At 36.8% G+C, this 14,491-nt stretch overlaps 2 protein-coding genes across 2 annotated transcripts in view; both read right to left on the bottom strand.

Annotated features, from left to right (window-relative positions):
* Positions 1-6,145: 6,145 nt before the first annotated feature.
* LOC107717824 (proline-rich protein 18-like) lies at positions 6,146-8,242 on the bottom strand. The gene has a single exon (XM_016524695.1). It carries the CDS (start codon positions 8,103-8,105, stop codon positions 7,341-7,343), a length of 765 nt encoding a protein of 254 aa, XP_016380181.1. The 5' UTR covers positions 8,106-8,242; the 3' UTR covers positions 6,146-7,340.
* Positions 8,243-10,534: 2,292 nt separating this feature from the next.
* Positions 10,535-14,491, bottom strand: part of sft2d1 (SFT2 domain containing 1) — a 37,574-nt gene continuing 33,617 nt past the window's right edge. Inside the window, exon 8 of the mRNA XM_016524693.1 lies at positions 10,535-10,610. Within this exon, the coding sequence (XP_016380179.1) occupies positions 10,571-10,610 (40 nt within the window). The 3' untranslated portion in view covers positions 10,535-10,570. The remainder of the gene's footprint in view (positions 10,611-14,491) is intronic.

Here is a 14,491-nt window from a genome sequence, read left to right as displayed (position 1 = left end):
TTATTCATTTATTCATAGAGAGTATAGCATCTTATTGATATGACTTCAAATAAACAGTTAGATCATTTCGTTGCATTGTTTATTTTTTTTTAAATAATTTTATTATAAGACTATGATTAGACAGATTTTATTTATAAATTAAAAATACATAAGATATTTATTTTTTATAAACAATGTTAGTATAAAATGCTATGGTAAGCACCTCTTAATTGGTTAAATTTACCTACTTAAAAAGTCAATATAGGTAAATTTACTGTAAAATATTGAAAAAAAAGAAAATAAAGAAGATAAAGTCACTAAAATGCCTCCAATAATTAATCATTCTCAATGTATTTTTGGTGGTAAATTTCTTTTTTATTAGATTGAGCAATTAAACCGTAGAAGATCATTTTTATTATTATTTTTACAGTGCAGCTAGTATATAAAGTGAGAACGATCTATCACACTGTTTGTGGTCCTTTTCTACATAGGTGAGTTTCTACATTGAGTCTATGGTAATCAGTCTTGTCTTTCATTGCCAGTGTTTGCACCTGGGCCTTTGTTCTGGCATGCAGCTAGTCTTTCAATATATCAAAGCATCCTGATTACTAATTGGGTTTATTGTGTGCTGCAATTTAATGCCAATTTTAACAGACTACCTTAAATATTTAGGACCTAGAAAGCAATATGACATGGTTTCTCTACACTTCATATGAAGCAAATTCTGATAAGAGATCGTTTGATCAGGAAAGGAATACTGATAGTACCTGATCTAGAAGAGCTTTTCGTTTTCTCTCAAGCGTTTGATCAGAATCCTCAGCATGAGCAGAAGTCATCGCCATCTGCATCTTGCCTGTTCTGCTGGGGCTTTGTTGTCTCCTCTGCCTCTGACATTCAGATGCCTTTTGGAGAGAAAATCACACTTGGATCATGACAAGACCCAGCAGCAGCTGTACTCTTGTCTTGTCTGGTCCCAGAGATCACAACACAGCAGTCAGTAATTGCATGGGTTTTCCTGAATTAGCCAGTAATCATTCTCAAATGCCAAAGAACATGAGCTTGTAAGATTACTAAAAGAGTGCAAATTACAGTAATAAGCAACAAGATGCTGATGATTTTTACCACGTGGGTCATTACTCTTCGGTAAATGTTCATGTCCCTCTCATAATATTGGCCTATTGGATAAAATATTAAACTGCAGTTTAAATATGGAAATCAACATAGGGTTGAATTTTAAATCGTTTCACTACTTTGGTTTCAGAGGATATTTTGTCCTGCACTTCTAGAAAACTTGACGATTTAAACCAGCACTATGTAACTTTTGGCGCTCTAGCGGTTAATAAACAGAACTGCACACATCCCGCGGAAGAACATTCGCTGGGGCTTTGTTGTCTCCTCTGCCTCTGACATTCAGATGCCTTTTGGAGAGAAAATCACACTTGGATCATGACAAGACCCAGCAGCAGCTGTACTCTTGTCTTGTCTGGTCCCAGAGATCACAACACAGCAGTCAGTAATTGCATGGGTTTTCCTGAATTAGCCAGTAATCATTCTCAAATGCCAAAGAACATGAGCTTGTAAGATTACTAAAAGAGTGCAAATTACAGTAATAAGCAACAAGATGCTGATGATTTTTACCACGTGGGTCATTACTCTTCGGTAAATGTTCATGTCCCTCTCATAATATTGGCCTATTGGATAAAATATTAAACTGCAGTTTAAATATGGAAATCAACATAGGGTTGAATTTTAAATCATTTCACTACTTTGGTTTCAGAGGATATTTTGTCCTGCACTTCTAGAAAACTTGACGATTTAAACCAGTACTATGTAACTTTTGGCGCTCTAGCGGTTAATAAACAGAACTGCACACATCCCGCGGAAGAACATTCCAACCGGAGCTACTTCTCTAAGTTTATGTCTCTGGCGATTCACGCAGGTATGTGTTACTCCGCAGCGGTGACGACCCGACCAGGCTACAATAGTCCAAATATAAGTACTTATTATAAGTGTACCGTAGTGATTCGGAATAAGACAAAAACGCGGCTTGGAAGATTAATTCATGATATACTCGCTCATTATATACATTTTGCAAATTTTGAACACAGAAAAAGTTACATAGTGCTGCTTTAATGGTGAAAAATATTCCAGGTCTTTCTCATTTTTTTTTTTTTTTATATTTATTTGATTGGTAATCAATCATGTGTCTTCAGTGTCAATTATATTTCTCTTTTGTAATATCCCTTTAATCAAACCCAGGTCCTTAATGACATCAGATTCCAGGAAGTGATAATCTTGTCATACTGGCCTCTTATGATGCTGGGCACTTATTGTTACACAACTCTTTCTGTGCACAAGGAATGCTCGGACTGACGTGCAGGTTGTACTGCATAGCTTACATTGTTTCAAAGGTTTAAGAACATCTGGTGCAACTGGTGTCCTGTGGATACAGAATAATGTTTAACAGATGGTATTATGCTTTATTTTTTACGACATTGAATGACAGTATGAGAAAAAGTATATGCGTTTAATAAGTAACACAAACAGAAGAGCAAACTGCATGTCCTTTTTCTTGTGTAAGTACAGGCACTTCATCAGTTCACATTGTGTCCATCTCTGGAAGAGGCCAGGCTGGCTGGCAAACATTGCTATATTTTACAGGCTCGGCCCCTTCAGGAAGTGGATGCTTTGTGGCCGTTCACAAAGAGCTTTTAGAGGAGGGCAGCATTAATCAGTTTGTTGCCACAGCAATAAGAAAAGGTGAAGGGGCACACAGTTATCTTGTCTGTTAAATAAGGAAATGTCATTGAAGGATGACTGGAAGTGGTGCTTCAGCACTGTCTGTGTCAGCGTGAATCAGTTCTTGTTTGCTTAGCATGTTTGTTCTGTTTCTTGTATTCCAGTGTATTTTGCTTTATCTGTACTAAAATGTTTTGTCTGCATTTGGATCTAATCCCCCTCCATCTCTGAGTACACCCTCGTCCTATTAAAAGAGCCATTTGTATGGGAATTGGCGCCCTAGGCGACCGCCTAGCTCGCCTATGCCTAGAAACGGCCCTGGGAATCGGACTACACTTACTGAATGTTTAGCACTTTATAGATTCAGTATTGTGATGCAGAGCTGCAAAATAGTATAGTGCGGGAAAAACTGTTGGAATATTTTAGTACAATGATCTATCCTCATTGGCGGAAGAATATAACTGTAATGAAACCAAACCTTGTGAAAATTATTTTACCAACTAAATTATATCTCAGTATTTTCCCAAGACTATCTCACACTGTCAGGCACTGAGAAATATGTTGGATTGGGTCAAACATGAGCCCATGCACAGTTCCACTTCTATCTAGATTCCTTTCCCCACAATAATAACTTGTAAGCTCCCCCTGAGCCAACAAACTGGGACAGAATATATATAAAAAAGCTCTGAAGTATGGGTACAAAGCATCTAACAGAGTGGAGTAATGAATGTGCAAAGGTTTGTAGAAAGAATAAGGGCCTTTGACTATTGAAAACGACATGTGAAGCCAACCTGGGGACTATGTTACTAGTTGTAACCAGGGTTACCGATACTGAAGTTGTTCGTTTGTACATTCCCTTTTCTACTATTTTCCATGGATGAGGATGAGGACACAAAAGAATGGGATTTTATAAGGGTTCAGATGATTACAGTCACTTTGAACCCAGGCAATACCCCATGGAGTGAATTGACACAGATGCAGAAATGTGTGGCTTGATTGTGTTTGGCTTGATCTCTATACACTTCCATTTAAAAAAAACAAGTCTGCCACACAAGGCTATCAAACTGCAAAGAAAGTTGTTTTTTTTACATTGGCAGCATTCCATGAACTTACCCAACTTGTAGAGTATCTAAAAAAATGTCCATATATCATAAACTGAGCTATGAATGCCAAAGAAAACCTGCTATTAAGTATTTTAGTATTATATTACGTGTTATAACTGTTGGTGCGTGAGTAGATAAATATTGTATTAATTTTTCATTTATTTATTTTGATTATTATTTTGTCCACTTATGACAAAATAATAAGGAAGAAACTTTTGTTTTCTCTGGTTCATTTGTGTGAAACTTTGCCTGAAAAGTGTTTCATTCTGTTAATTCTATTAATGCTGTTAGTTCTATTTAACAGAGTCGCACATACCTTTTCTGGACACTGTGCTGATTTGTAAGAGTCCAGGATTGGTGGCAGTGAGCTGACATGATAAACATCTTCAGTTTTCATAATCAGCCCAGTGAGCTATGAAGAGGACAACACGGAAATGAACTTTTTGTTTGTTTGTTCATTTGCTTGTTTAACATTAAGATTTGAGTTTAAAATATGTAGGCCTATTAATTGATGTGCTGTAAGTTTGCTTAAGTTTTCACCATATTAATTACCTTTTTTCCAGTTGACTTAAATGTGTCAGGATAAATAACTCTTAACTGATAAGTGATAAACATCTTCAGTTTTCATAATCAGCCCAGTGAGCTATGAAGAGGACAACACGGAAATGAACTTTTTGTTTGTTTGTTCATTTGCTTGTTTAACATTAAGATTTGAGTTTAAAATATGTAGGCCTATTAATTGATGTGCTGTAAGTTTGCTTAAGTTTTCACCATATTAATGACCTTTTTTCCAGTTGACTTAAATGTGTCAGGATAAATAACTCTTAACTGATAAGTTAAAATTCATATATTATAAAAAACAGTAATTTTGAATGAAGTCAACAAGCTAAATTCATCATTTTGATGTTATTTTGTTATTACTCATGAACACACATTTCTCAAATATATCAGCATTGTTATTCCCGTAAACATATACAAATTTTAATCCAGAAAAAATAGACTTACCAGTTCTCGAAGTTTTCAATATTAGGTAGGCCTACTAATCTACTGTAACTAGGCTGGATCTCCCCACAAACAAACAGCTTTTCTAACAGCTAACTAAACACAATAGTGTGTTAATGGCTGTACATACATTTGATATATCCTACTCAATTGCCTAAACCTCAAGAATTAGCCGTTTTCTGAACGACTTTAAGTATTGTTCGTTGTAGCGTTAAACTCAGCTACTCCACAGAAAGAGCTCAAAGCGAATAGTGTGATGAGTTTCAGGTCTGATCTGTGTTTAAGGAGTCGTTGCCATGGTGCGAGCTTCACAACCTCAGTCCTTTTGATAGCATGTAGCCCATTCATTTCACTTTGTTCATTGTAGGCAAGTCGTGCGCTCAAGTTTTACCCACTTAATATATATATATAGATGTAAAGAACTTACACGCAGAATTAGGAATGTTAAATCAAATAATACAATCAATTCAGAAGATTCTGTACCGCAGAACCAATATAACCATTCACACAAGGCCTAGACTACACTGTAAAAAAAAATCCGTAAAATTTACGGTAAAAAAACGGCAGCTGTGGTTGCCGGAATTTTACCGTAAAAAATACGGTAGCAACGTTTTAAGGGTTTACGGTTTTAACTTAAATTTACAGTTAAATACCGTAATTTCATTAACTGATATAATGTTAATATACCAACCTATTGAAGTACTAAAATCTGTTTTGTACCTTTGTAATACACTGATAAACACCAAATGCAGGTGATGATGAGAAAGTCACGTGATGAACCAAAGCCCATCACAAGCAGCTTTTAAATAATAACATATAAAGAAGGTGCACAGTGTCATTCACACAAACACCAAACACCATCATGGTAACACACATGAAACTGAAATAATGCAATAAACATTAATTTAACAACATTAGGTGTAACACACAACCCTAATATACAAAACTGATAAGAAAAAACTAAGAAGAAACATAGTTATTTCAACAAAAAAAACATCAAATTTGAAATGTAACACAGGGAATTCTGGGAATGTCAATTTACAGTTATTCACTGTAAATTATACGGTCTTTTTCACTTCCAAAAACGGTATACTACCGTAAAATTAATGTCCAGTACATGTAGTGTCCAATACAGTTTTTCACCGTATATAGTAGGGGAATTTACCGTTAACTATTTAAGAGGTTTTTACTGTAGCATTTTTACCGTTAAATTCACTGTCATTTTTTACAGTGTACAGCATATAGCCTATATTTGCATGCCATTTTAAAACAGCTGGTTGCTCACAAATGATCATTCAAATAATAAGGGAAAAAAAACACGTCTTTTCGATTTTATTATCAGAACCCTTAAAAATGACTTGGAACAACACACAGCATATAAAAACACCTCCACATTGCAAAATAAATACTGTACACGGCTGGTTCGTCGATCAAACAGCCCTCGAGTCCATAATACACACAAACTTTGAACAAGTCTCAGATATTAAGTGTCTATTCTAAGGCTTTCAGACAGTTTGTTTTCAGCAGTAATTTTTTCTGGCACAAAGGAAGGACCATGGCCTCTGGATGCATTTCACCGGTCGACGTTCGCACCCTGTCCCTGTTAATTCTCCGTATTACTTTCACAGATTGAAACAAGCGTCTGTCATTCAGCCCAGCAAAGTGAAAACAATAGTAATGTGCAAAAACACTACTGCTTCTCAGTCAATGCGTAAAGGTGACCTGCAAAAATTCTCTGAGTGATCAGCAATAGACCTACTTTTCAATGCAGAAAAAAAAAACATTCCAGTCAGTCCATTATGAAAGCTGAATGTGTATGTGTGTGTACGCAAAGGACGGGTTCTTGCGTTCAGTCTAAGATGTTTATTTATATGCGCCGCGTCATATGGACATTTTTTGGCCAGCGCATCGCATCTTGCGCCATCAACTTTAAATGGCGTGTATTCAATTTATAAAACGCCTCTGCCTTCTCTTCCATTCTAATAACTCGGCGGAGCGTTCACACATATACGCCTTCTTTCATTAAACCTTATCAGTTTTGGTCTAATTGTTGGTGTATGTAAACATTGCGACGCATTTGAGTTTTTTTTTTTCAGTGCCTTGTGTGTAGTGCCAAGATTTTAAGTCGCACAGTCACGTTCAAAATAGTTCATTGCTGCGCTTTTCAGGTGATTGCGAACACAAGAGCGCGCCCCGTGTGCGAGACGCATGTAAACACAGGACATGTTCTTTTCGTTTGCGCAAATTTTTTTTTTAAACTGTTGCTCTATGTACACTTGCCTTGCGTTTTAAGACGGTGTGTCCAGTTAAACATAGTTTAACTTTTACAAAGGCATCACTATATTCTATACGTTGCGCTCCGTACAGCTGTTTTTTCAACGCAAGAACGCGTTCCGTCTGAATGAGCCTTTAGACAACATAATTTATAAAAGCATATTATGTGAATTTTGTGTCTGACTCATGAACTGAAGTCTTCACAGTGGACCTTTTCTTTGCGGAACGAAGTAGTTCAGGTTATCAACATTTAAGATGAGGCAAAGATGACAGTTTCTCGACTTTCCCAAAAGCAGCAGCACTCTCCACACCTTTGAGCCACTCTTTACATTTTCGCACGACAGTCTCGTCCACGTCTCCATCCTCCTCCTCGTACTCCACATCATCATATTTGTACTGATCGTTGAGGAGGGAGATCTTCACAATGGTGCTAATGTCATTGGAACCGTCCAGTTTGGCAACAGGTCCGGAGCTCTTATTACTGGAGCTGCCCTGAGCTCTCTTGGATGGGAAAACCCGCCGGTGTCGCAAGTCCGCGGAAGCGCAGCACTTCTGCTGCTTGGCCATCATCTGCTTTTCCAGATTGCGCTTCTGGATGACCAGGATGGCTTCGGGGGTCAGGCTGAGGGAGAAGTGGATCTCTTGCTCGCCTACTTCTTTTGCTAGAGAGTTCCTGGAGGCGTATTTATGGCTGGACTCTCCAGAACTAGACCGGGGGACGCTTTCGCATGAGGTAGCCAAGGGTTTGGGGACGCTCAACCACGAATGTTTGCTGTCCGTCTCGGGATCTGGAGGGACTCTGGACGGCTTGCTTCGTCCCTGCTGCTTTAAATTGGCCGATGGCCACGATGGGGATAGTTTATCTTTCTCCGATTCCTTGTCGTCTCCTGTCCTTTGACTGAACGTGGGTTGAGGAGGCGCGACATTGTCCCTGCTCTTCTTTTTCCTGAACAGCTCCTTTCTAGGCGATGATATCCGTGAGTGCAGGTTTATCGGCGGAAAAGGCATTTTAAACGCTATCGGTGCGCAAAATAACGAAGAAATCTGTGCGTAAATGATGGGAGAAATAGGTCCATTCGCCTCGGTCCACCGGATCTTTGGGTATTAGACGCAGTAGTCCATTTTGCTCCGCATTTCAATTCTAGACTGACAAGAGGCGGGGCATATGCGGGCTTTATGTGGTGTCGCGCAGAAGGGGCGTGGTCACAGCATAAAAGTAAAAACAACAAAGCCATGCTCACACAAGTGCGATACAAAATAACACAGCCAAGTTCACACTGTTCTAGCTGCGTAACCACTTGTGTAGTTCATCACCAATAACCATGAATATGTCACAACATCCTTTTTGTCCTTTTGTTTTTAACTCTATGTCTATTGCTTTATTTAAACCAAACAAAACATCTGCTTGAAAATGTGCTTGTGCTTAAAAAAAAACGCGTCAGTTTAATATTGTTGTCCATCCAATGTAATGACATCCATACCATTTCCTTTTCTAAAAAAAAAATAATAAAAAATTCTAGGTTACAATGAGGCACGCACAACAGAAGAAGTGAATGGGGCCAATCCGTTAACATTACAATTATTTTAACACGACTTTAGTCTAATAAATAAATAAATAAATAAAAATCACTAGCATTTATAAACCTTTTCATTTAATAGTTATATCCAATTTTATTTTTGGCCTGAGAAATGAACGGCCAATTAAATTCTACTTAAATTGGAACTTACATTTAATTCTAATTCTATTGTTTTTTGGTAGTCAGAATTACGCCACGAAAGCTGTTATATTGAATATTGAATCATTTAAACTTAAGTGTCCGAATAGTTTTGGGGGCACTGATTATTTACACATTACCATTTTTCTTTAAGAAATTAGAACAGAATAACAGATTTGAAATAGCGATGTATCGGAATGCCGCTATTACGCAAATGCAACCGACGGCACTTTTTTGCTGACTGTCAATATTTTCTCCTTGGTGACCTTGGCAGAACACAGAGGAGGCTAAAGACAAGCGGCCTCCATCGTTATCGATCTGTCGCCCTCCTTTCCAGCAATTCGTAATTTCACAGTGACAGCTGTTCTGTCACCCAGCCAAAGTGAAGTGTTCCAGCAGCCCCAGTCAAACGAGGGGAAAAATCAATAGGCTTATCCTTACTGTTAAGCAGCACACAAAGAGAGGCTCATTCTCGCAAACAACGTCCATAGATTGCCTTCAGAATGAAATCACAGAGATTACAGGCACAACTCTTTCTCAATCTCAATCATTACTTCAAAACGATACAAGATGAAAACTGATGGCTTGCAACCCGATGTGCTGCCACATGTGAAATGCTCTGAGAGCTGATATCATATGTGGGACTAGACATCTGTACATCAGATATACAGCCTATATATATTCTTAATATAAAGCATTGTGTTTTTTGGAGTGTAAAATCTAAAGCATCTTCTCAGCCATAAGCTGGAGGGTTCACCAGCAGCTATACCCACAATCTCACCACGGTAATTACGGACACGTGATCAGCATTGTGCATAGAAGTATGCTGTGGAGGAGGGATGCTCAAGAAAACAGAGCACTCCCACAGTTGTCATGGAAACCGCATCTGTGGAAACCACTGTTTCCTTGCTTAAGCAGTCTAAAAACAGACCAGCCACTCTAGGTTATTAGGTCATGTGAAGAACACGTGACGCTCGAGGGTGAGGAGCAAACCTATATCTGAGCATGCAAGAGACAATGGTATAGGTGTATTAAACAAAAACGGATTGCTTCGTAGATTAATCACACAAAAAGACAGAGTTAGATGCCATCAGCTGATCTCCTGAGACTCAGTGTGTGGTGAGACAGCTGTCTGAGTTGCCCTGGGCTCAGACAACCAACATTATACACATCATTATTCTGAACACATCAGGCTGAAGATTATAACATGACACATTAAATACTTGTGGAACAAACAAATAAAAATCACAAAATGAATGAACAAAGCTTGAGTACTGCATTTATTTATTTGGTGCATGGTATCATATAAAAAGGTTTTTCTCTCATTTTTTGTTAATATATTTGGTAGAAATGAATTTTTTTCTGTACAAAAGTGAACAGTATAGTAATTGAGTTCATTCAGAAACATCACATGTTATAACAAGGCACTTGTTTTCACGGTTTTAACTGGCAGTATATCATCTATTAAGCATTTATCCGCCACACACAAAAACAAACAAAAAATAACATCCCCCTCCAGGAAGTGACATTTTAGTAAAAAAAAAAAAAAAAAACAGTAAGGCTTGTAATAAATGCAAATATTACATATTCACTCTTAATATTACACAATGCGCTTTTAAAATTATTATATTAAGACAAAAGAGTAAATGTGATTTTAAGGTCACGGAGAACAGACTGGTTTGGAGATGAAAGAGAAAAACAATCCTTTTTTTGACATTTACAATGCAGGACTGGTCGTCAGATGAATTACTGGATGCTTTAGCTCAAACAGGAGGTGAAACACTTCATAACAGCATCCCTGTGAAAACAAATAGACATTTATGTTTACAGCTGGCAGCTCAATAAAGAGTATTACATATGGATGGGGGGCTCACAGCAAAATCCAGAGAAACAGATGGATAATGAAAATACTGATGATGAAAACCATACTTAATCCCAAATAAACCAATAGCTCCATGTTAATGCGCTTTATTACCTTAAAGGGGTCATATGATGCTTTTTAAAAGATCATTATTTTGTGTATTTGGTGTAACAGAATATGTTGACATGCTTTAATGTTCAAAAAACACATTATTTTTCAAATACTGTACATTATTGTAAGTCCTCTATGCCCCGCCTCTTAGTCTTTGCAACTTCAGGGATCTTATCTATGCACAATCAGCTTGTAACCCCCCAAAGAGAAAGGAAAACTTGAAATCGCATCATATGACCCCTTTAACATTCAACTTAATTCTTTGTTCTGAGGAAAAAAAAAAAAATAAAAATAAAAAATGGGCTTGTTTTGAAAGATTTTTTCTTTCCTGTAGTTGGGCAGAGCTCTTGCATATTTCATTTTGTTTTGGCGGGTAACCATTGTATGACCGACCCCCCTAGAATCTGATGACTGTAATGCAACTTTTTGGGCCAGCAGTTTCCCTAAATACCATCTGGTAACACTTTACAATAAGGCTCCATTTGTTAAAGGGTTAGTTCACCCAAAAATGAAAATTAGCCAATAAATTACTCACCCTCAAGTCATCCTAGGTGTATATGACTTTCTTCTTTCAGACGAATCCAGTCGGAGTTATATTAAAAATTGTCTTTGATCTTTCAAACTGTTTCATGGCACTCAGCGGGTGTTGCATGCATCAGTCCGAAAGAAGTTAAATAAAAAGAGCCCATCCATTTAAAAAAAGTGTCTCACACGGCTCCGGGGGGTGAACAAAGGCCTTCTGTAGTGAATCGATGCGTTTTTGTAAGAAAAATATCCATATTCAAAACGTTATAATCACTTTAATGTAGCTTGCGCCAACAGTTGTACACAGAAGCAGTTCCGGGAGCATGACGTATGAGTTCAGCGTTGCGCCAGTGAGTCTCGTGAAAACCAACGTTTGTTTACAGGATCAAAGGAAGCAAAGTTATCTTACTTTAGCAAAAAAAAAACAGTCTCCTCTTGGCTTATATCGAAATCCTCCGACATTCTTCTTTACAAATCCTTGTTTTGTACTTCTAATTAGTGACCGCTGTTTTGTTTTGATCTCTCCGCTGCGCTTCCGCGTTCGTCACTTCTGAGCGGCGCATGCGCAACGCCGACCTCATACGTCATCCGCCCGGAACGGCTTCTGTTTACAACAGTGAGCGCAAGCTACATTTACGTTTTGAATATGGATATTTTTCTTACAAAAACGCATCGATTCGCTACAGAAGGCCTTTGTTCACCCCCCGGAGCCGTGTGAGACACTTTTTTTAAATGGATGGGCGCTTTTTATTTAACTTCTTTTGGACTGATGCATGCAACACCCGCTGAGTACCATTAAACAGCTTGAAAGATCAAAGACAATTTTTAATATAACTCCGACTGGATTCGTCTGAAAGAAGAAAGTCATATCATCTAGGATGTCTTGAGGGTGAATAATTTATGGGCTAATTTTCATTTTTGGGTGAACTAACCCTTTAATATTAGTTAATTGCATTAGTTAACATGAACTAACAATGAAAAAATTGTTCTAAAGCATTTATTTTAGCATTCATTAATCTAAATGTTAATTTCAACATTTATAAAAGTTGTATCTGTTAATATTATTTAATGGATCTGAGTTAACCAACTAACAATAAATGTTAGTTGTTTTATGATTAATAAATACTGTAACAAATGTGTTGCTCATTGTTAGTTAATGCAAGTTAAAGCTAATGTAAAGTGTTACAGATCATTTTATTAGACTGGCTTTGTCATGTTTTTAGACCTGTTTTACAATTCTTTGATGTTTTGTGTATCAGATTTAAATTTCCGTTACAAGAACAGCATTAGACTTGACAAGTAATTTACGTAAAACAATTCAATTTTATTCACATCATTCATATATATATATATATATATCTTTATTTATTTTATTTTTTTTTATTGGTTGAAAATTATGGTCCTGTCTTATTAGGAAAAAAAGAGCAAATACATAATAAATATTGAGATTAGATTATTATAAATTATTAAAAATATTTTTAGCAATGTCGCCCAGTCCTGATATGAAACTAAAAGATGAGGTAACCATCACGGTCTCCAAGGCAACAGCAGAACAAGGTCACGGTACCTTCCTCGCCTCAGCCTCCACCCTTTTTCCTCTCTCCTCCGCCTCTGCCTCTGTCACCCTCTCTAAATGTGTTGCTATGCAGACTTTGTCATGCTCAAAATTCACAGGAAGTGGAGGAGGCGTTAAAGCAGTCAAGGTTAAAAGAAAGAGTAGAGAATCAGAGAGAGAAAAGAACGACAGAATAAGGAGGGAGACTGACGAATGTCTGCAGATCTGTTACTCATCCCTCCTGCATTACACGCACCAACACAGCAGCGCGATCAGGAGACTGTTTAGTGTTTAGCCTTAAAAGCACTGCACATACAGCACATAAATAAATGATGATTAACTCCCCCTGCATTCTGATGAAATATCGGAGCAACGGAAGCCGGAACTCTCCAGTGCAGCGAGCGGATTTCCTTCAAAAAGCTGAATAAGCCAGAACTTAATGATTAGAGAGCAAAAAACATTTGGGCTAATACAAAAGCAGAGACATTAAGGGATTATTTTTAGCATATTATTCCCACAAATATAAATATGTAATGTTGTTACACATAAGGAGACTATAGAAAAGGAGGGGTAGATATTAGGACTGGGCGATAAAGCTAATAAAAGCTTTTTGATTTTATTTATATATTATTTATAATTTTTTTAATCAAGGGAACCATTATTTCAAGCTGGCATATACTGTATTGTTGCCAAGACGTTTAATGCAATATTAGCTCCATATTAGGGCTATAAGATAATATTTTTCAGCATAATATTTTCAGTATCTCAGAAGTAAATGTTGTAGTAAAAACATTTGTTATTGCTTGAAATTTATTTTAATTTAGCTAGTTGCCAAGATAACATTTCTTATTTTTGTTTAAAGTACTAAAATAACTAAAACTAAATAAACAAAAACTAAAACCTAATAATAAAAAAACTATAAAAAGACGTAAAAAAAATACAAATGATAAAAACAGCAAAATAACTAAAACTTTAACTGAAATAAAACCAGAAAATATATAAATCATAATTAAAAATATTAACGAAAACTATAATAGTACAGCAACATTTGTATTTTCTATTAGTATTTGAAACTTTCAATATATGAAAAAAAAAAAGTCACACAAAGTCTTCCATGAGATTTTTTGTGAGATTCTACTCCAAATCGTAGAATTAGTTTTGAATTCGCCTGAAATTTTCTATTTTGAAATGGACGAATGATTCATGGAAATGAATCGAACGAATTTGTGAAAAACATCCAAAATTTCATTATAGACAAAAAACTCCTTTAGTGATTCAAAGAAGAAATAAAGTCATACATGGTTCAAACAAGATGAGGGTGAACTGTTTAAAGGACTATTTAACATCTTAACACTCGAGAGACAAAGAAGGGCAGTCAATCTAATCTAATGACGTGGTCTTTAAGAATCGTAATGGCCAAATAAATAGCGCATTAAAATCATCACGATATTAGATTGCGGATATGCAGCATGCTCATGAAAAAACATGTGCACAGCCCAATATTCAAAACAGAGATCAGTGGGGTAAACAGCTCATGACGTGGAGCCTGCTCATGCTAATCCAGCAAAAACACAATGAAAAGAGCCCTAACCCATGATTCCCAGCCACTAAACAACAGCATTACTGA

The sequence above is a fragment of the Sinocyclocheilus rhinocerous genome, unplaced genomic scaffold (assembly GCF_001515625.1).
Source record: "Sinocyclocheilus rhinocerous isolate Xijiao unplaced genomic scaffold, SAMN03320098_v1.1 scaffold780, whole genome shotgun sequence".
In the NCBI taxonomy this organism is placed as follows: Eukaryota; Metazoa; Chordata; class Actinopteri; order Cypriniformes; family Cyprinidae; genus Sinocyclocheilus; species Sinocyclocheilus rhinocerous.
Note: the sequence above shows the minus strand (reverse complement) of the source record. Positions and strands in the feature narration are given on the sequence as shown.

Bases quoted from the DNA above. Each gene is read 5' to 3' on its own strand.
- LOC107717824 (XM_016524695.1), bottom strand. From the start codon at position 8,105: ATGCCTTTTCCGCCGATAAACCTGCACTCACGGATATCATCGCCTAGA.